The sequence below is a fragment of the Nicrophorus vespilloides genome, unplaced genomic scaffold (genome assembly GCF_001412225.1).
Source record: "Nicrophorus vespilloides isolate i.1.1-1 unplaced genomic scaffold, Nicve_v1.0, whole genome shotgun sequence".
NCBI lineage: Eukaryota > Metazoa > Arthropoda > Insecta > Coleoptera > Silphidae > Nicrophorus > Nicrophorus vespilloides.
This window is the reverse complement of record NW_017096476.1, coordinates 265,775-287,247: the sequence shown is the minus strand read 5'-3', so window position 1 is coordinate 287,247 and position 21,473 is coordinate 265,775. Positions and strand designations below refer to the sequence as shown.

General features: G+C 32.2%; 1 protein-coding gene across 2 annotated transcripts in view; it reads right to left on the bottom strand.

Moving 5' to 3' along the window:
• Window positions 1–21,473, bottom strand: part of LOC108557112 (transmembrane and TPR repeat-containing protein CG4341) — an 89,143-nt gene that overhangs the window by 19,467 nt on the left and 48,203 nt on the right. For both annotated transcript variants that reach the window (XM_017913513.1, XM_017913512.1), the window contains one exon: window positions 2,832–3,076. In XM_017913513.1, the coding sequence (XP_017769002.1) occupies window positions 2,832–3,076 (245 nt within the window). The remainder of the gene's footprint in view (window positions 1–2,831; window positions 3,077–21,473) is intronic.

The window sequence follows — 21,473 nt, the reverse complement described above, 5'->3', positions numbered from 1 at the left end:
CATCTGTATCAGGCGTACCAACTGTTGGTTATTATATAAAGGGGTGACATTGAACTGACAGCTACTGTACATTTTAGTTGGGATACGTTACATATCACTCATAGATACAGCATAAGCCATATAACTTTAGAAATGTGTAATTAATCAATATTTACATTATAAACAATTAGTTATAAATACTTATTATCAATTAATTGTCATTTTTTTCTCTTGTTAACCTATAGATTGCTTTATTAATAAATTTAAAAAAATAAAATTACATTTTTAATTAGTCAACAAAAATTTAAATATTTTTTAAATACTTTCACAAATCAGTCCAGAAGTTATTTACTTTATAGTGTTTTTTTAATTTGACATTTTTTTTTTCTTTTCATAATTCTTCTGAAATTTCATTACACACACTTATACATGTATATCTCGCTTGCATATAAATTTAATTGTATTTTTATTGTTTTATGTACTATTTAATTTGTTAATTTAGGCGCTATAGTTTTGAAGCGCAATAAATAAAATGAAGTAAATTTGTTACATGAAAGAGACTTTTATGAATTTTTTTCGCTATTTAATTAACTCTGTTAATTAAGAATGAAATATTTTCCTCGGCACGCATCTGCTTGTTTTTTTTTATACTCTGGGTAGTTTAATTGTGCTTTTGCGATTTCGATCCCCCGTCTGTGTTTGTCATCATTACACCCGCCCCAAACTCGCTATGTTGCGAAAGCTTATGGAGATTACACGTATATTCCATTATCATATACTTGCATAAATTTATACAATTCTATCTCCCTTTATATACATTACGGTTGGTTGATATTATATATATATAGAAAACGCATTTCTTCTTGCATTGTTATAATCCGAATGTATTCGGAGTCTGTATATTAACTCCCAAGCTCGGCTTTATTTCATAAAAAAAAGGAAAGAGGAAACACAGGAGACATGTAATTTTTCTTCGTTTCCATTTGGGTCTGTGGAGCAGATGCCATGGAATTGGAATCCCGCAGGCAGTGCTCTAAATGAACGAGAAAATGTTGCATTTTCTTTTGCCGCGAGGAGAGGAACGTGGAAAGGCCAACGGAACGCAAGGAAAGAAGGATCTCGAGAGTGAGAGCAACAAGATAAACACGAAAAAAATAATATATATCATGTGGATTTGATTCTGATTTCAGTTTTTTTTTTCTTCCTTTGCGAGGTCGTTCTTTAATAATAGTGAGTCAGGCAATTACGGTGCCGTCTGCGAGGATGCGCTTATCCTTAGACAAGCGTCGACAAGAAATTGGTTTTTAATTAAATTTACTCACTACTTATGCGACGCTCCGATTTTCATACAAATTGCTATCCGCAAATGTTATTACCCTAATCGCATTGCAACAATTACCGAACTGCCTAATTGCAGCGGTTACGTTTTACTTAACTTTGAACTACTTCACATTTTATATTCGTTACAGCGCCGCTCGAACTGGCCATATTTGTAATCCGCGAAGATTATGCAATATAAATATAATGTATGCAGACACGCATTGCATGTTTATACAATTGTCTGGGTTCATTAGAATAAACTTCGCTATGGCAAACAATAAAATTAATTCATGTCCATTAGCTTTCTATTTATTGCTCTCGGATGGATGGATACGCAGCTATGATATTACAACAAACAGCAATAACGTCACTCAATATTTTCACATCGGTGGAAAGACCTACAGCCCTTTTCAGTATTTTCTAATTAATTTTCATTACTGCCTGAATAACCCAGGCAAAATATGTAATTTTAACAATCAGCACTATTAAAATCCAACTGTATTAGATCAATATACGTCAGTGGCAGGTCGATCGTGAGAGATTTTAAGTCGATATTATATTTTTGAAATTTCTGACATTCAATTTATAAAAAGTCCACTTATTCATTCTTGCGTTTGGCACTTGGTAATTACGTGCCCATAGGAATATGCAGAAGACGATCAAAAGGACGTTATTATACGTATATATATTGCATTTAATAAATATTGACCATTTATAAACTTTGTATTTTGTTTTTACTTAGTCGATCACTTTCCGCCTAATACTTTTATGGTAGATCGCCGAAGGGTTAATTCTGAGTATACATATATTACGGTTTTTTTTTTAGAGATATTCAGTATTCTGATTTTATATGATACTTGATACTAAATAATTGAATTTTGATACAGTATTCATGGATATGATCAAAAATGAAGCTACCATAATGAGGGTAGACGAAAATGTAAAAACTAACGATAATGGTGATGACAGAATAGTTGCTGTTTCTGATGTTTAGGTTATAACAAATCGTAAAATCAAAACTAATGTACAATAACATTTTCTGAACGGTTCGCAATGACGTTCAAATGGCTGAGCAGTTTTGCTGCTTAAGGAAAGCGTGGGGTCCTTTTTACACCCTGCTCCGAATAAGATGGGAAAACAAAAGGTTAAATTAATAAAGCGAAGCGGGAATTACGTTCAGTAACGACCGTCTGAATGCAGCAACAGGATGGGTAATGGTTATTACATTTAGTTGAGATATGTGCAAAACTGAGCGAATTGGGGAGTCTCCAATGGCGCACTTAGCCTGATTATCAAACATTTGGACGCAGCTGCTGTTCCCTGGTCCTAACTCATGCACATCAGAATCGTCAAAACCAAACATCGACCAAAATATATGGATAAATAAATATTCAATGCGCAACGCCATAATTACATGGTGTTATATAATCCATTAGTTATTGTAGCCATTACTCTAATGACCTCAATCGATTACGAAATATCCTCTCGCGAGACCCGACCTAAATTACACTAAAAATATTGGCTGGACTCACCTGAGGTGGATAATGATCGGGAAGAGAATGTGCCGCTTCCCTGTAAGTCGCCAGGGCTCTTTGAAGCCGGCCCTGATCCGAATACAGAGCTCCCAGCTGTAGCAGAGCCGACACTCTGGCAGTGTCATGCTCTCGCCTGTCTCTCAGTCCAGTACCATCAACCCTTGACCCTTCCCGAAGAACAGACACGGCCTCTTGACATCTACCGGCTGCTATTAAAGCTGCTCCCAAATTCACGTACGCCACTGTAATTAAACCAATACAAATTCATTATTCATTAACGGTAATGATCATTAACGTTCATTTGCTAAATGTCATTCATTAATCACCTTCTATTTGCAACAATAAAATAACTATTTTAATAATCTAGTGTAAAAGGAGAAGCAAAAGCTATATAATTTACGATAAACTTTAATATTGAATAAAATTATAAATATTACTTTCATAACTTTTTACCCAAAAAAAGTAAAAAACAACGTGTTTACGACATAAAATCATTTACAAATTACGAGAGAAAAAATATGTCGTTTAATTATAATGGATGTTTAACAAAAAGTTGAATGTACAATTTTTTTTATATTTGTTTTCCGAAAGCTAGACAGGAAAAGTATATTAATATAAGTTTTAGTATGCGAGACGTCGAAAACAAGGCAGTTTCTTATACTCGAGGATATTTTTCATTGAATGTAGAATCGCGCTTCCCTTTCTCAGAGAGGAAGGGTGGACGGGACGGGGACGGGTATTGCGCCCTTCAGCTGAAGCCCTTCTCGTCGGAGGCGGATAATTAATGACCGCGCCCGTCCTGAATGTGAGAATTTACCAGGCAAACACAAGAGAAAATATTAATTAGGAAGTAATGTAGGGCGGATATCAATTTGCGCGTGACAACGACCGTTCTTTCTTGTTCTTTTTGTCTCGCGACTAAGACTAAATTAAAATCTCAAACAGAATCGACAGCTTTCACAATGATTAACTGGAATCTCTCCCGCTGTGAGACTAATTATATTATCGATTTCGCATCAGAACTATATACACCTTCTTTTTTGTCCTATTTTTACATTTAAAATCTATAAAGTTTCAGTGTTGTTTAATACCCGTTACATAATATTATTTTATAATATAATACCAATATTATCAAGTTATAGGTTTTAAACATTCAATTTTATATATCTGGTACAGAATAATTGTAAATATATCATTAAATAAACATGATGAATTGACACATTGTACTAGTCACCAATTCAAGTAATATTCATATTGTTTCACTTTCACATAAAGTGTGATATAGAAAGACTAGCATAAAAATAATTATAACTAATTAAAAAAAATGTTTTGTAATCAATTTATTATGATTATGTAAATTTAATTGTTCAATACAAATATTTTAAGATGAAAATTGTATTTATAAAAAAGATTTTTTTTCAGAAGAGCTGAATTTCAAGAAGAGCTGAATTTATATAAGAAAATTTCTTTACTTTCAAAGGGAAACTACAGCAATAATATTTTTTTTTATCATTGCATTGTATTTATCCTTCATTCGCTCGGGCTTTACTAGCAATTAACTACATTTATCAAGAGCTCTTTTGATCTTCCATGGATAAATAGAGTCAAAAGGCAAATACATTTATTAAAACTTTTTAATCTCCTGTGAAAATCGCTTTGATCCACGAACGAGATTTATTGAATTTAAAACAATAATTACTCATCTACATACTGAAATTAAAATGAATAAAATATATGTATGATAAAAAAAAGAAGATAATCAAGTGAACGTTTAAAAATATATAAAAATATTATATAATACGTTTGAAGTATAAAATGTGAGCACAAAATTAGTTTATATATATAAAATATAAATAAATACTTGCATGCTAACCAGAATGTATTGTAAAATTAATAACAAACACATTTCCGATAGCGGTTGTGTTAAAAATGAATGGAATTATTGTGTTTCTCCCTTCCGTTTCCGGTTTTACCTTTTCCACGTTCCAGTTTTATTTTCGTCAGCATTAATTATTAACTTAACAACAGTTAAATTGGATTTGCGGCTTATCCTATAGGGAATTCCCCCCGAAAGCAAGTTACGGGTTCCACGTAATAATGGATACTTCACTGTCAGATGTAATAGATTGCGTAATTTTCTGCTCCCTTGTTTATTAATTAAATTCGGGAATTTGTTAAAGCCCCGAAAACAAATTGAATCCCCATCGAATTGCTCGCTTTTTATCGTAACCTTTTTATACTTTTTTTTGTTTTCTTTCTTTCAGTGTAAATTGAGACACTTTTTTCAACACGTAATATTCTTTGTCTTATATCTCACAGATGTAATTTAATATTGATGATAACGTCTTGAAACCGGACTAACCGGAGAATAAATGCAGCAATACCTCGCATATTGAGAGTAATCGGTTTTTCCAACCGCGTTCTAAACCGAACTAATCGAGGAATTTAAAACCACATAAAAATAAACAGTACAAAAAGGTAGAAAACAATCAATCAATTTTCTGTACTTTTTTAAAATTTTCAATGCGGATGCACTGATCTAATCCGGACTATGCGAGTTATTATTGAAATTAAATGAACTTCCTATAAAATAATATTTATTGGTTGTAATTGTGTTGATGCGGTTTTCTTCTTGTTATATTGTTTTTGGGGAAGATGTGTTTGCAGTTTGTTATATTCGTATTATATCTGCAATCGATAAATCACTTAGATTAAATTCGGTTATGCTGCCAAGTGTGAAACACATCTCTGACACTTCAGTCGTATATTTTACAATATTATGGTACACGAAACACAAACACATAAAATGCTTAAAACATTCAGCATATTTTGTGATTTATAGCATAAATAGCGTGAAAACAAGCAAATAGAATAGAAACAGGCAAAAAAAGGAAACAAACAGAGAATACAGAAATGCGATGAATATTTCAACGTATTATATAATACATACACTTTTAAATGTTACTATTACACAATTCGCGTAAGTTATTAAATTATTGAACAAAATTTATAACAATATTTAAATTATATAATTGAATAAATTACAGACAAAAACATCTATTATATTTTGAAACTGTATTATAGTGAATCTGCACTGATTGAAGCCTCACAATCAGAAGTTTAATTGTATATAAAGCATTGACTAAAAGTTTACGCAATTTTGTAACAATTATTCAAATGATTCGAATATCTATTTTGTTTGTACATTCAATATTTCTTACATAGAAGACAATGGTTTGAAGATTGCGAATGAACAAAAACTATATTCACTATTTCATTTCTTCAAATACTCAATCTAGATATTCGAATATATGTAAAACTTTATTAATGGAAAGTTTATAGTATAAATTAGTAATTAGAATTCAACTGCAATGTATTAAAGAAAAAAATATTCAAATTAATAATGTAAATTTCAAAATTTCAAAATAAAACAATCTTCATTTTAAAGCCAAAATAAAAATTCTAACAATATATAATTATATGTATTTATTTTATTGTATTATTTAACTAAAAATATTTTGAATAAATTGCTTTTATTTTTGAATTTGAACTGAAATACAAAATATATTTTGATAATTATATTAAAATGCGTTTGTTAATTGAATCGTTTGTAGTTTAAATTAGACTATTGCGTTGAAATTTGCATTGAATTATAGAAGAGTAATCAAATGAAAATAGAACGCTATACAATTTCGTTTCAAATTATTGCAACTTAAGTAATTCAATTTGTGTGTTGTGCGATTTGATTAATCCGTTTGTACGTTATTGCGTTTTGCGTATATCAACATTAACCAAATAATTTAAATTATTTTCAGTTCAGGATTTATTTTCGTTTTTAGTTATACCCCGGGCATTCGTACACAATGTATGACTATCAATTAATAAACGTGTTGTAATTGAATTAATTGTATTTCCATTAGCCGCGCAAATATTGCACAAGTGCCATAAAATCATCGATTCCAGAGTGGAATGAAATTCTCATTTAAATTGCGAAATAAATGCAAGTGATAAAAGTAAGGAGAAATGAAGGAAAAGGCAATTTAGAGCGTCGAGATTAGTTGAGCAACAAAATTGTGACATGCATCTCTCTATATATATATAAAGAGAGAGAGAAAGAGATATATGTGAAGGGAAAATCGACAATAAATGGGAGAGTTGGAAAACTTATTAATACAATTCGGGCTTCTGCTCTTTAATAACACCAATTCATAGAAATATCTGAGCCCTTGTCTGAAGACAGACGAAGTTCCGCTTCATTCCCGAGACATATTTTTATGCAAAACGCGTTCCGGCCGCCGGAGTTTTATTGCACGGGGGGCGAAATGAAGATGCGATCCTGAGGGATGAAGAAGGAGCTTGCAAAATAAAAGAAGAAGAAGAGAGGAGGATGTGCTATAAGGGAAACGAACACTGGAAAGGGGAAAAGGGTCCTTCTCCGTGAAGGAAAATATGAAAGGATTCCGAAAAGGATTTTGATTGCAAGTTAATTGGACATTTTTGCGATATCGTTCATCAATATTCCGTGCGGCAAATTTTAAATAATTCCCTCCGTAAAGTTTGTTAAGTTCGTTTCGATAGGATCAGCATAATGAAGCTTTCCCTCGCTTTCTCAATTGGTGGATGAGGGGGGTGGCAGGGAAGAGAATGGAAGGTGGTTTAGTAAAGGGGTGGCGTGGAGGCGGCTGCAGTGAGCCAAGTGTAGGCATGGTTATCAATGCCAGTTTAAGGGGGAGAGAGAGAGAGAGGCAAAAGCTTGCTTTACAATTTCGCTGATGCGCGTATAATCATAAGTAAACGAAATGGCTAACTAACTATTTATTACGTGCTGGCTCCGCTAATGCAAATTTAATACAATGACATTAACTTTTACCCCGCGGCAAAACGCGACCCCCTTACAAGATTCATGAATGCATAATCCGTGTTACACGGAAGTTCTTGTAATTAACACTTCTTATGGAAATCTTGTTAAATTAATATCCCGACCTAAATCAATATTGGCTACGAACATGGGTTATATATTAGTCTTCCATCACACATTCATTCCCGCCCACGAAAAACTAGTTCAACTAGTTTCAACCTGCCAAACTATAATTAAAATTAATGTATATTTATAAATGAATCAACTAAGTTTTATATAACTAATAATATTATTTATTGATTACAATATATAACCAAAGGGCCATCAATCAAGTTCTTTCCGCCTTAGAATATCTTCTTCTGGTTATATTTGAAGGTCTTTGTATCTATGTTATGTCTTCAAACCGTTAATAGTTAATAAATTCTAATCAATTTGAAATTTTATTGTAGCAGATAAAGATTCTTAAATTCACATGTTATAATAACTGATTTTCCGAATATTTTACTATATTGCTATTATTCTGATAGTAAATCGTGAATATAAAGAAGTTAGGTTTTATACTCACATGATATTATTTCATACTTTGCTTGAGTATTATTATAAGTATATTTTTTGTTAAGAAAAACATAACAGAATAAGAAGCTTTTGATACAAAACCAAATATCCGAACACGAGGAAATTGGAAAGGAAGACGTGCGGAAGACAAGCAATCTGATATTAACTAAAATGAGTAAGGGGAAATTGTCAGGTACTTATCCCATAGAAACGCACTGGATTTGATAGGAAAAAAAAAGAAGCGTCTGCATCGCCTATTGTTTGGATGTTCCCTTCTTAGCTAATATTTGAGATTCCATTAAATCACTTCCATTCAAGTGCCATTATATTAGATCAAAGCAATTTATACAGTATTTCCTAAAAGCAACGCAATTTATATAGTATTTCATAAAATATAAACAACATTTCCTAAAATATAAGTAAATTTCCTTCTTCATAACGTGTTATTTCCGATTAAATAAAATTACAGAGAAGAAAATAATGGAGAAACTCGTGAACAGATTTACTCTCTCCGTTCTTTTCTCTTCTTTCCTCATTTTTAAATGATGATCGCATAAAACTCTCGGTTCATCTAACGTATTATCTCCATTCGGATGCAAACTATGTCATTGCTTTAGTGCTGGCTCAGCGAAATATTAAACGGTTTCGCATATCGACGTGTTCTCATTTTTTTTTTGTCAGGTAAATCAATCAGAAAATGTATTTCGCCTCCCTCTCCCAACGCCAGTGTTTTTCGATAAAAATGGGGATGCCATAAATCATACGCATTTTTTCTATTTTTACTTTTCGTTTTTGTTGTACGACGACCTTTTTATGTGTAAAAATGTTAAATTTTATAAATTAACCTCGAAGTAGACGACAAATTTGTTAACACCTTTGTAAAATCGACCGTGCAATAATTAATTTTATCCTTGCATGCTCAGCACCATAATGTATACCCACGTACATCAAATACGCTACTTACGTGCTGTATCAAATTAAAATATATGGCTAAACATTTTCATTATGCTTTAATAATATAGGTCACGCTGCTCGATAAATTTATTACATTCCAACTTTAGAACTGGAAATAACGCATCACAGGAAAACAATAAGACTGTGCAATAAATATATACTTTATACTTTAGTGAATACAATTGATATAACCAATAATTATTTATACATAAATGATAATAACAGATAGCATTTGCTTTGGTTATTCTTGAACACAATTATGTAATTAATAACGTTATTTCGAAGTGCTTTTGATGAATGGAACAGGGTCAAAGGTTAATTTTAGTCAATAAATCAGGGAGTTGCGGTAATGCAATTATATCCTGAGGGATGGAAGTTCTGGAAATTGTTGCGATTAAGGCTGTCGCTTACCGTGTTTGAGGCATTGACTATTATGGTTTTTGGTTTTGCAACCACCGCTAATTGCTATTGATTTATCGCAATACATTAATAGCATACGAATTTTATATATAAATAAAAATTGATTTCATATGCTTCTTATGTATATCAAATTATAAAAAGCAACATTTTATTGATTTCAATATTATTCAATAAAATCATTCGTAATATAAAAATTCAAAAAAAGTCAACTGATACAAAGGGCTATTGACCATAGGTTGTAATATAATATTATATCAAGACATATTTCAGTCATTTACGGTAAGTTATGTTATATTCCCTTTGTCCGAAAATATGGTATACATTTGCGAAAAAATGAAATAAAACTAATATTAAAAATATTAAATTCATTTTATTATCACAATATAACTAAATACAAATAATTTTAGTGTAATCCAAATTTAGTTAAAGTGAGATTTAGCCTTGTTTAACGTATACATTTCAGAAAATGGACCCTCACGAGGAAGTTTTGCCTTATTTATATGAAGAAATTTAGGAATTTCCTTCTCCTGTTAACATAATTGATTCCATACACGTTTGTAATATTACAATTCCTTCTAATTTATTAAATGCATCTTGAACACATTCAATCTATTCATCAACTGTATTTGGCGAAGCTTCATGACATTAAAAAGAGTAAAAACGTTTAACGTTTAAATCGGTAGTGGTTGTGACTTAAATTGAATACTTTAACCATCAGTAGAACCGTGTTCTAATTTAGTCAATTGCTGAACGTTGTTCATTAGTCAATTGCTTCGATTCGGCATCTCTTCTTTCTAAGTTCACGTTATTTGGGTTAAAATTTTCCAATTTGAAATTACAGCGGTGACTATTATATTTTTCTTATAAAAGCTAATTTTTAGTTTTCAAATTCCAACTTAACTCAAAAGCAACGACTGTCAAATATGTTACGTTATTTAGTCATAATATAATGAATATTGCTTTCGAAACTCTAGATAATCTAAGATTTTCATTCAAATGTATACCATATTTTCTAAAATTCAAGAATTATTTTTATTAACTAATGTTCGTATGTGATGCTTGTAGAACGTAGCTTTTTTTTTTATTTCTATAGATCTTTGATAACTTTCAATTATAAAAATCAATTGCAATCACTCTTTAAGTGGAAAGTTTATCTAAAGTACGACTAAGTATCAACTTGTTATATGAAATTTATTGCTGATAAATATGAAATATATAATTTTGTTATTATAACGCGTAAATATTTTAATTTGGCATATTGGAAAATTATATAAATAAGGCAATTTTAAAATACACAATAATTATAATAATCATACATGAATGCCTATTTGTAGATAGTTGTTTGTTTCTTGTATATCAGCACTTTAACAATTTTCAAGATAACTTTGTAAAACACAATAATGGATATGTTTTATTGCAGTTTTCGTACTTTCTACATTTAGAACTCATGTAAATGGGTTTCCACGATACGTTGAATTACTTTAAAAAATGCAACTGTAGTTAAAGTAGTCTGCAGGCATTCTAATATTGCTCTTACTCGACTCCATTAATGCAGCAATTTCTTACATACACAAGGCAATATTATTATAGAACCTAATAAAAAGGAATAATGTAATAACAACGTATGCTTATCTTAAATAATATTTATTTGTATCTTATTGGAACTGTGGGTTATACGTCTCTAACTAAGTATTACAAAAATCAATTTCCATTGCATAAGCAGTTTTGTAATTCATATTTTACGACTCAATTACAAAAACAAAATACTCTTTGTTTATATTAAATTACAATCAATTAAAATTTGTAGCTTAATACAATTAATACAAATAAGATATATTAGTATGATAATGTTGAAAGTGGATGAGGAAAATCTATAAATATCCCCAAATAACAAATAGATTAAACGAAGATATTCAATCAGATTATAGCAAAGATGATTTTATGTTACGTTCAAAGATTACCGGAAAAAGGACTAATAAAAGAAATCTTTTGTATATTTGCAGGGAAGAAGAAAAAGGGGAAGATCAAGGAGATTCTGGAGAGATGTTTATATAGATCTGTCAAAAAAGAAGGGTGGGATTTGGAAGATGAATTAAGTAAATAGTCGTTAAGATCAAACTGTCAGAGGACGACGAAAGAAAATACAACGCACAAAAGATTTAAAATAATAATAATATTTAATAATTGCTTGTGAAATCGAATACGATCAAGATGGCATCGCATTTTGGAAATAATTGAAGAATTCAAAGGGATCCGATGAAAAATAAACCTCTTCACTCTAAGCACTCAACAAAAGAAGGAAATAAGGAAGGATTTCAGGTTTGAATAAACCAGAGAACTCGTCATCGATTATAGGCTATAATTGTGTCCCAGAATTTCACAAAGGGTCGTTTTGTTGAGTGCAAAGAACGAGAAGAAAAAGAAAATAGGTGGAATTGAGATTTCTGCGGTTAATTAGCGGGTGAATGGAGGTATGTGAGTGTGTGTACGTTGGTATGTATATATGAATATGTGTGTATAGGATAGGTATAAGGGGGTAAGTTTGGTTGTGTATGTGTGGTGGTCGAGGGGGGCTCAGGAAACCCGCTGTGAATAGTGACTCGAGTGGACCGGAACCCCATTGTGTGGTAATGCGAGCCGTGCAAAAAAAAAACGAGGAGATCGCGTTATATAAAACTCTCTTCGTGTGTGTGTGGGTGGTCGGGTTGGTGTGTTTGGGTCGATAAAATGTGTGTGTAGATTTGCATGCGGTGCACTTTATAAAGTTTGACGTAAATGTGAAATTTCGCCGCCACGAATTTAGAATATACTTTTTCCTTCGCCCACATTATCCCTCCTACTCCTCAACCGCTACTACCATCCAAAGTGTGAGTGTGTGTATGCATGCATGTGTATGGATGGATGCGAAGAGGATATATTTTCCCAGGATACGCGTGACTCGCCTTTTGATTCCATTTTGCTTTAAATGTTTTATTGTTATCCTTGCGCAGTTCCTCCCATCTTCGCCGCGACTCCATTCCCCTTCATCCTTCCAAGCTCTCCCACGAGGGATGCAAAACTCTGCGCATTATTTATGCCAGAGCACTCTTTTCCTGTTTTCCGTCTCTCTATTTCCGGCGAAGAATTCCCGCGCTTAATATTCCATATCGCGCCCGGTTTTGTCACCTCAGTCTTTCACGTTGCCTCCTTTTTTTTTTATTTCTGTATTCTTCTTACGATAAGCCACAAATATCTCAACACTGCCCTCAACAGAAAGACAAAAACAATTCGTGGCGCGAGAAATAAAGGCATGACCCAGGAAAATAAAGAACGGTAGAACGGTCGGACCTGAAACGCGTCAGAGATTCTTTCAATGAAAACTCGGTCAGATTAAGCGAAAAACACAATGTTTTTACGCTCCGAGGTGATATTCAAAGCCCCGCTTGATAAATGGCTTTGCGTAACCTGAGTGACATTACAAAACACACATTTGGAGGGAAATTTAAATTGCCGACTGACGCTCCCTGAATAGGCGACGCTTTTAATTCACTCCCGGACAAAAAGATAACCACTTCTGAAATGCATTAAAGTTCATCTATTATTTACCATTCCATACACTATTGTTAACTATTTTATGTGCGCACTTCACAATATATACAAAGTATTAAAAAGTCTTCAGTGAATAGCGCATAAAGTTGGCCAAGTACTTCATAAGCACTGCGTAATATATAGGAGTTACCCTTACGAATCGGCCTAGCACTTGCACTTGTCTTCTGCAGTCGGTAAACAATTCCAAGTTAATGGGAACAACTACTTGATGCCATCTACTTATATAGACAAGTTGTCAAGTAACCTCACACTTTTATAAGTACTTTTTTTGACAGTTACTTGTCAAGTTTGACACGACTATACACTATTAAAGCAACTTTCTAAAATTGGATATGGATTATTTTCTTGAACACATCACTATATCCAAAATATATAAATAATTAAAAAATGCACAATTATGTATGGTCTTTCTCAGATAAACAGCAAATGTAAAATTGTATTATTCATTATTGTCTTTGAATCAACGTAAAAATTGAACTTATCAACCTATTTTCGTATAAAACATAAGTCTATTACATAACCACATATAATGAAATCGAAATAAACAAAGCTTCGGTGTGACCTTGCAAATAAAGTGGGAAGTTCGTCCGTGAAACAACTTCATGTTTTTATTTGGCCAATCGCGTTTACAAGCTATAAAATTGTACACACATTCAACTCAACGTTGTTGACAAACAATATCCGTCCAATTATTTCTCCTACCATATATACGCGTTTATAGTTTTATTTTCAGCAGTTCGTTCGTCCTTTCTTTTATTTCAAAAACTCGCAACATATATAAAATGGCACAACCTAGAATAAAAATGGAAAATGTAGCAGAACGAAAGCACAACACTTATAAGAATGAGAATCAACATTTTGGCATTCGGCGTCAATCGTTTAAATATATATCGACAATAATATTTATATCTTAGACATGTGGAATTTTTATATTTTTATTGTTTACGTCTTCTATTTTAATACAAATAAAATGTGTTTTATTAGCTTATTTGAAATCGATTATTGTATTATCCAAGTAACTTTTATAAGTAGACGTCATACATTACATATTACTTAATAAGATACTTAGATTCGGCTAAAATAAGATCAAACGTTTCTAGATATAGTCATAATAATTCTAAACTCTTTCTGTTTAAGTTATTAAAAATTGAGAATGTTTATTGTGATATGAATAATATAACTTAATGTAATATGAATGATATAAAAGTATAAATAAAGATTTTGAATGAAGGGGAAAATTGAGATAAATATAAAATGACCCAATGCGAATGTATGCAGACTGGCCGAGCTGAAAGTGGAGATATATTTGGGTCTATAAACCCAGCCGTATGAGGAGGAGGAGGGCTTCCTTCAAAAGCCGCCCACATTTTCCATATAAATATTCCCAATGAATAGCGGGACCAGAGAATAATAATAATAAAAAAGGGAAACGGAACGAAAGCAAAAAAAAAACATACACACACACACATGCATAATAAAATTGAAAAGAGCGAACAATGAGACGGAAAAAAAGTGAAGGGTCCACTCTAGTTAATGCCTCTTTCTTCATACCCAAATAATTACATCAAATATGAATGACATGTGGGTAAATAAAAAAACAATCATACATAGACATGTTCAAATAAAATTCCATGTGTCTGCGGCGCTATGCGTAATTTCGAGCGGTTATATAAACGTAGGCTGAGTGGAATGCCGTGTTTTCGATATACTAAAGAAGAGGGAGAGAGAGATGGAGATGGAGAGATCTCACTGACTCTAAATGAAGTTAAATTGTGCATCGTAAAACAAACAAAGAAAAGTACTTTGCGAGGTGGAAAGTTTTCTTCTGGAAAAACTTAACCATTGCTCGTCATAAAATTGAATATTAAGCAAATTTGTTTGCCTCCTTTCCGTCCAGCAATTCATGGTCCCCTCATTCATCTGCAGACATAAAAAAAGATGAGCAAATGTCTTTCCCTTTTTCTTTTCCGGATGCATTTTTGTTTAGGTGATTCTGCCATATTAAACGGAATCTGGAGCAGCGGCGGAGGGAAAACGTAAACGTAAACATAGCAAATCAAATGCCGCTATAAATAAGCAGATATGGGGTGGAAAATACAACAGGACCCGACAGTTTAAGTTGTTTATGTGCGTTGTTACACTTTATGTTGGATAGCAAAGTCCAGAGATGCACATCCCACATTATCGGAATTTTCTTGAACAACAGAATTATGGACATCGAAAAAACGAAACGTATCTAAATCTCTTTTCTTTGTTAAACATCTTATCTTTCTTTACTTTCTAAATTAGTTTTTATATATTTATAAACTTATTCATATAAAATATTATAACACATAATTAAAACATAGGTCTTATTTAGTTGTGTAAACCAGTTTATATTTTTGTTCTAGTTTTATTTCCTCAAATATCTCTTATAAATTTATACTAATTTTATAGAACTATAGAGCTTTCATGATTACTTTTCATGTAAATCTAAACTGATTACCTTAATCAAAATGATGCAATTACTTGGATATAATCTGAAAAGACAGCTTTACAGTAGATAATAATGCACGTGTGATGGTTGAAAATTTAATCTTGCGCATAAACTAATCAAGCTGGCTCACTATAAACCACCCCTTTTATCTGAGTCATTAATTGGATAAATTGATTAGTCGCTCTCTACACAACGTCCCATTATAATGTGATATTTGATGAGTAATAACTAAATATTATCACCGCTATAGAAACTGATATTTAATAAGAGATTAGGTTTATTGCAACAAGGGAGCTTTCATGATCCACTATTAATATTTCCTATTACGTAAGTGGAAAATCCGCATTTTGTTTACGAGAAAGATGTATTACTTACGATTGGATTATTGATGAAAATAGAAGTAAACAGTTCTGAGAAGTATATGAAAAGTATTTGCGAGACATTCAGGTGTATTATAAATGTGAAAAATTGATTACAATTTTTTGTTAATAATGGTACTTTTTCGAGCAATAAATCATCTGTAATGTATTTATTTTCATGGTCGGATAATATGTTGTATAACGAAATTAGCTTTGAAAGTTGTTTGATTGATGTTTGCGCCGAGATAAACAGTAACATATTTCTTCTATTTGCTAAGAGAAACAGGGGAGGAAAGAAGTTTTATTAAGTAAATAAGGCGATTTCGGTAAGGGATGAATGGAAGCGGGAGGCGAGGATTGGATCTGCTTTTTCGTTCGTGCGACCGGAGGGATCAATGGAAAATTATATTCCGTCTCCCCCCCATGAGAAATTAATTCGCCGTCAACGTGAGTAAGGTGGTTCGATGTATCGGTAAAGCCATAAATCTAAATCGACTCGACTTCCTAATAAGATAAAGCAAATGTTCAAGTTTCATTTAGTCAATAAACCGCGCTTTTTCTCCGATTCAGACTTTCATCCATAACCTGAAGCTGTCTAGGTCGAGAGCTAGGTTAGGCTAGCGCCCCATGCAAGGTATTATAGCCGACCGCCTATGCAATTATGCAAATCCTCGCTGGTATATCAAATGAGGAATCGAAACGATCTCGCGGAGCGTTACGTAATCGGACGGCGGATCCGGGACAACTCACCCCACGCGGCGAACATAACTGGATGGGAATGGTTTCAGATCACCGGGTGGAAATGGTGGAGGCGGGGGGTTGGTGAAAAGTAGGAAAGGAAGAAGAGAATCAAGTGATCGATTTTTTCGACCCCCGCTTAGATTTTTATAAAATTTCCGCCACTTAAGGCTCGTTTACATCGATTTCGAACCCATCGCCCAGATACACATCCAAATGCCCTCAGCTTACTAATGTAATTTCACTTAAAAGATCTCAGATACGATTTTCCTCATACCCCGGAAAACAAAAAGGTAAGTAACGTATTCATACTACTTACTCAACATATTTTATAAACTCATGGTAGATTGTTCATTATTAATTATTTTGTTTTAATCAGTAGTCAACGTTAATGAAACAAATTAGGAAAAAGTGTCTCTTTACGTAAGTATGAATGAAAATGAATAATATTAATAAGTTCTAATATTTAAATCTCAATTTTCTTCCTGAACTTTCAGAATTTAATTTTCACATTTTGTTAAGTTCGCAAACTTACAAAATAAGTCAATCAATAATCAATGTACAAAGTATAATTACATATTTTTTGTATTTATTTTCATCATATTTTGGTATTCTAATACCACTAATATTTCGACAATTCACTATTTCATACAAGTCATCAATGGTTACGAAAACAACTGTGTTTAACGAAATGTTTAAAATATAATACAATTTGACTAAATATTAAATTTCATGATTTTAATAAGGTAGGCTGTTTTGTAAATCTAAACATTAAATTTCTTTTGATTTCGTTTTGTTTTTGATGTTGTAAATTGTCTGTTTCTTTGAAGTCGTGCGACAGTTTATCCTTGACTCCCTATTTTTTTATATCTCAGATCAACGCTTTTTGCTTTTATTTAGTTTGAACTTTATGTTAATGTTAATTCTACCATTTATAACTAACTAATCGTACATTTGTCCTAATGAATCATAAATAGTCAACATCACATTTTTTACCTTTTGAAGAACTTTATAAAATACAATTTGGTATCACAAATAGAATGGAACGACTGTGGTCAATAGCCCTTTGTTGTTTGTACAATAGATTTCGCTAGATAACTAAAATGAATATTTTATTATTAGTATTTTGAATCGTCAAATATTTATTTTATTTTTTAATGTCTATATATTCAGTTCTATACTTATTGAATTTAGGGATGCAAATTTAATATTTGTTGGGGTGAGCTCGTTAAAGTCATTCGTAGATCTTAAAGAAGTTGAAATTATTGTAAGGCGGCAAAGGGTGCGGCGGGGTTTCTTTATTGTGGAGGAAATGGCGAGGACGAATGCGAAGGGAAAAAAGGATCTAATTGCGTAAAAAGCTTTTGCTCTCTCGGCTCCGAACGTGAATTTTGCTAACGAGCATTGCGAGCTACAAATATTCCCATTGTGCCCCTCGCGCCTCCAGCCGAAGTTTTGCATCGCATCGAATCGACGACTTGTGTTTCATCTTACCCCATTAATTCACAATCGAATGCAATTAATCTGAGTTTGTACACAGCTTTCTCTTCGCTTAATTGGATCGTGGATAGACTAAAGCTCTGCGAAATGTAATTCTTACAAAACCTAATGCCCTTTGTGTCCTATTAAAGGTTTTCGAATCACCACGACGAGCAGCACATTACACAAATGATATTATCGCATAATTAATGAAGTTGTTGCATAATTCAATACAGCGAGATCGGTCTCATCCACAGTGTCCCTCTGGAACGTTTGCAGTATTTTTAATCTTGTTTGAGAAAAGAAACCAGAAACAGGCCGAGGATACCAACAAGATAAAAAAAAAAGAGAAAAGTTTCTGGGGACGTTACAAAATTAAAGCATCAGAGCAGGACTAGGAAAATTAAAATATGTTGTCCCCTGTTGGCAAAATCCGCCGCATTATACGGCAATTTTCTTTAAGAATTAATGCGTTGCAGCAGAAATCTTGGTAGGAAACTTTACATCTTCCGAAACAAAATTTAATCCCGGAGCCAGATGTAGTTTTATAACTTTAAATTACATATTTTATAAAAGATGCATGTCTGCTGGTCTTAATTCTGTCTCCGTTTTTCTCTCCGTCACTCTCTGTCATAACCAGACTTAAATTCTTGCACCAATCATAATTCGTTTAATTATTATGCACGAATTTTATTCCTATTTTTTTTATGGCTTTAATATTCAACTGCATCGACAGTTAATTTATTTTGTACGCATCACATCAAGTGCACTTAAAATGTCAGCCGCGACCCGAACAAATCTCGCGTAATTTATATAATTGCAAGCAATTGATTGATGGGATCCCAATTACATTTTGAAATATTTCGGTCAAGCACTTAAATCTTTTTGAAACTGAATTAGCATTATAAATTAACAACATAAATTAATTATCATGAATATATACTATCAAACTCCTATTAAAAAGGAGGCATTAAAAACAATATTATATAGTCAACATTTTATATTAAAATTTATGATATATTAATACATGTTCGACTATTAATATTTAATACACAATTTAACTTTTGTTTAAAATCAGATTGAGTAGTTTTTTTTCTAAAACATACTCTGTATATTTAATAGTAAAGTGTACGTTTGTATGGATTATATGTACGCTAATGCAAACAAAAAATATGTTGTATAATAGAAAAATGAATCGTATATGAATCGATGTTTCTGGAAGTTACCCATTATATTCACTTGGAATACCGTAGTTTATTTATGTAATATGTACGTTAAGTAATCGCTGACTACTTTGCATTAAAATTGTATGTAGCTGACAGCACCTTATTCCAATATTTTCTAATTTGCAGGGCCATAAACTCACACATATTCGGAGTTCATTCACGTTGACCCAGAATTAGGTTACGAGTTGAGGTGTTGTAGAAAGTTTCAACTTAGTTCCTAACGTATAATATATTAGAAGTCAGAAGGTATTTGCGGAAACTTTAGCATTGGAATAATCTGGTGCAACTTCATACATTTTACGCCACGCATTCAGGAGGCATCGATCGCGGTGCGCCTAATTCTCCTCCGCAATTTTTATCTTGGCCATTCCTCTCCTTCTCCTCCCTTGACCGCAAACAATTTCTTTACAAATCTACCCTTAATCCAATTTGTATCTGGCTGTATTATATTCACGTGCTCGATTAACTCGGCAGGCGATATTTTTTTACCCTTCTTTCCACCTTCTGGTCCCCATCTCCCTCATTTTTACGACTGCGAGAGGCAAGATTTTTTTATAGTCAGCACATGTGTTGTATTTTTTAGGGCCCTCCAAATATCGATTGCCGTGTAGCGGCATTAACTTTGTTTCCGCCATAAAAATTCTCTTTACCCCCTCGTGCGAATACTTCAAACTTGTAACAGAATTTCATTTCCTACCACGAAAATAATATTTCATCAGTTACCAACTTTATATTTACATTTTAAATAATTAGTAGCTACTACATACATACATTTACTAGTCAATATAATAAAATTATCAAAAAATATTAGTCTTAGAAAATGTAATGTTACTCAATTTATAAACGTATTTTAACTGTGAATATATTTTCTTATCAAATAATTATATAATATATATTGCTGCGTAGTTTGAAGTTGAAAAAAACGTGTAAATATATTATTCAGATCAAATGAGATTCTGTTCATATGCACGAAATAATTGAGTTTATTACCATTTAATAATTCATATGTTAATAAAAATATATGAGTCATATTAACATGCACACAATAAGAGAATAATAGTACTATACAGCTAAATAATATACCCTGTATCATTTCTTCACTGCACGGTGTTACATAAAAGTTGTGTGTCACCAAAACTGAAATAAATGTACAAATTTGTTGGGAAGTCTAACATCTATCTTATGTCAGGTATACATATCTTATGAATTAACTGTTCTATCATTTCAAGAGAATTTATTAATTATCCTCTTTTATGTATTAAATATAGAAATACCTCGCTTAGTCCGGGTAATGCCAATATCCCAGACTGTTTAAAACCGGACTAATCGAGGAAGTAAATAAAATATCACTAAATCGCGATTATAAAACACAGAAAGAAACGATCATTTTATCGGATTTATTTTTATTTTGCTGAATAGAAAATTCATGTTTTGATATTTCTTGAAATCTATTGATAAATTTTCTATTGAAGTTATAATGCAGATACTTCATAGATTTTCAAGAAGATTAAAACTGAACTATTTCAAAGGGATATTGACCTATACTTTTTCAGGCTCAATAATAAATATGTTAGAATTCAAGGTCCTTAAACAAGGAAATACGTAAATAAATGTATGTTTATATTTAGTTTAATTTAATTTTAATGATATCTAATTTAGTCCTGCAAAAAAAAACACATGAACAATTGCATGTGCCGTTTGATGTTATGTGGCGTGTTCTTTTTTTTATAGATCCATTCACACGATATTATTTTATATATTTTTTTTTACACAATTAATTTATTTTGCTCATGGCTTGTCTCTCCTGTTATTGTTGTATTTTTTTTGCTGTGTCCGTTGTTTGTTTTACAATTATTTTAATATCTCGCCCTTTTGGCTTTCGTTGCAACACGCCGAAAGTCAAATAGAAAAAGGAAAAACGCGGAGCCAGTTTGTTGCAAAATTGCTCCTGGGAAATTGCGTTAAAAAGTTTCCGTTTCGTCCGTC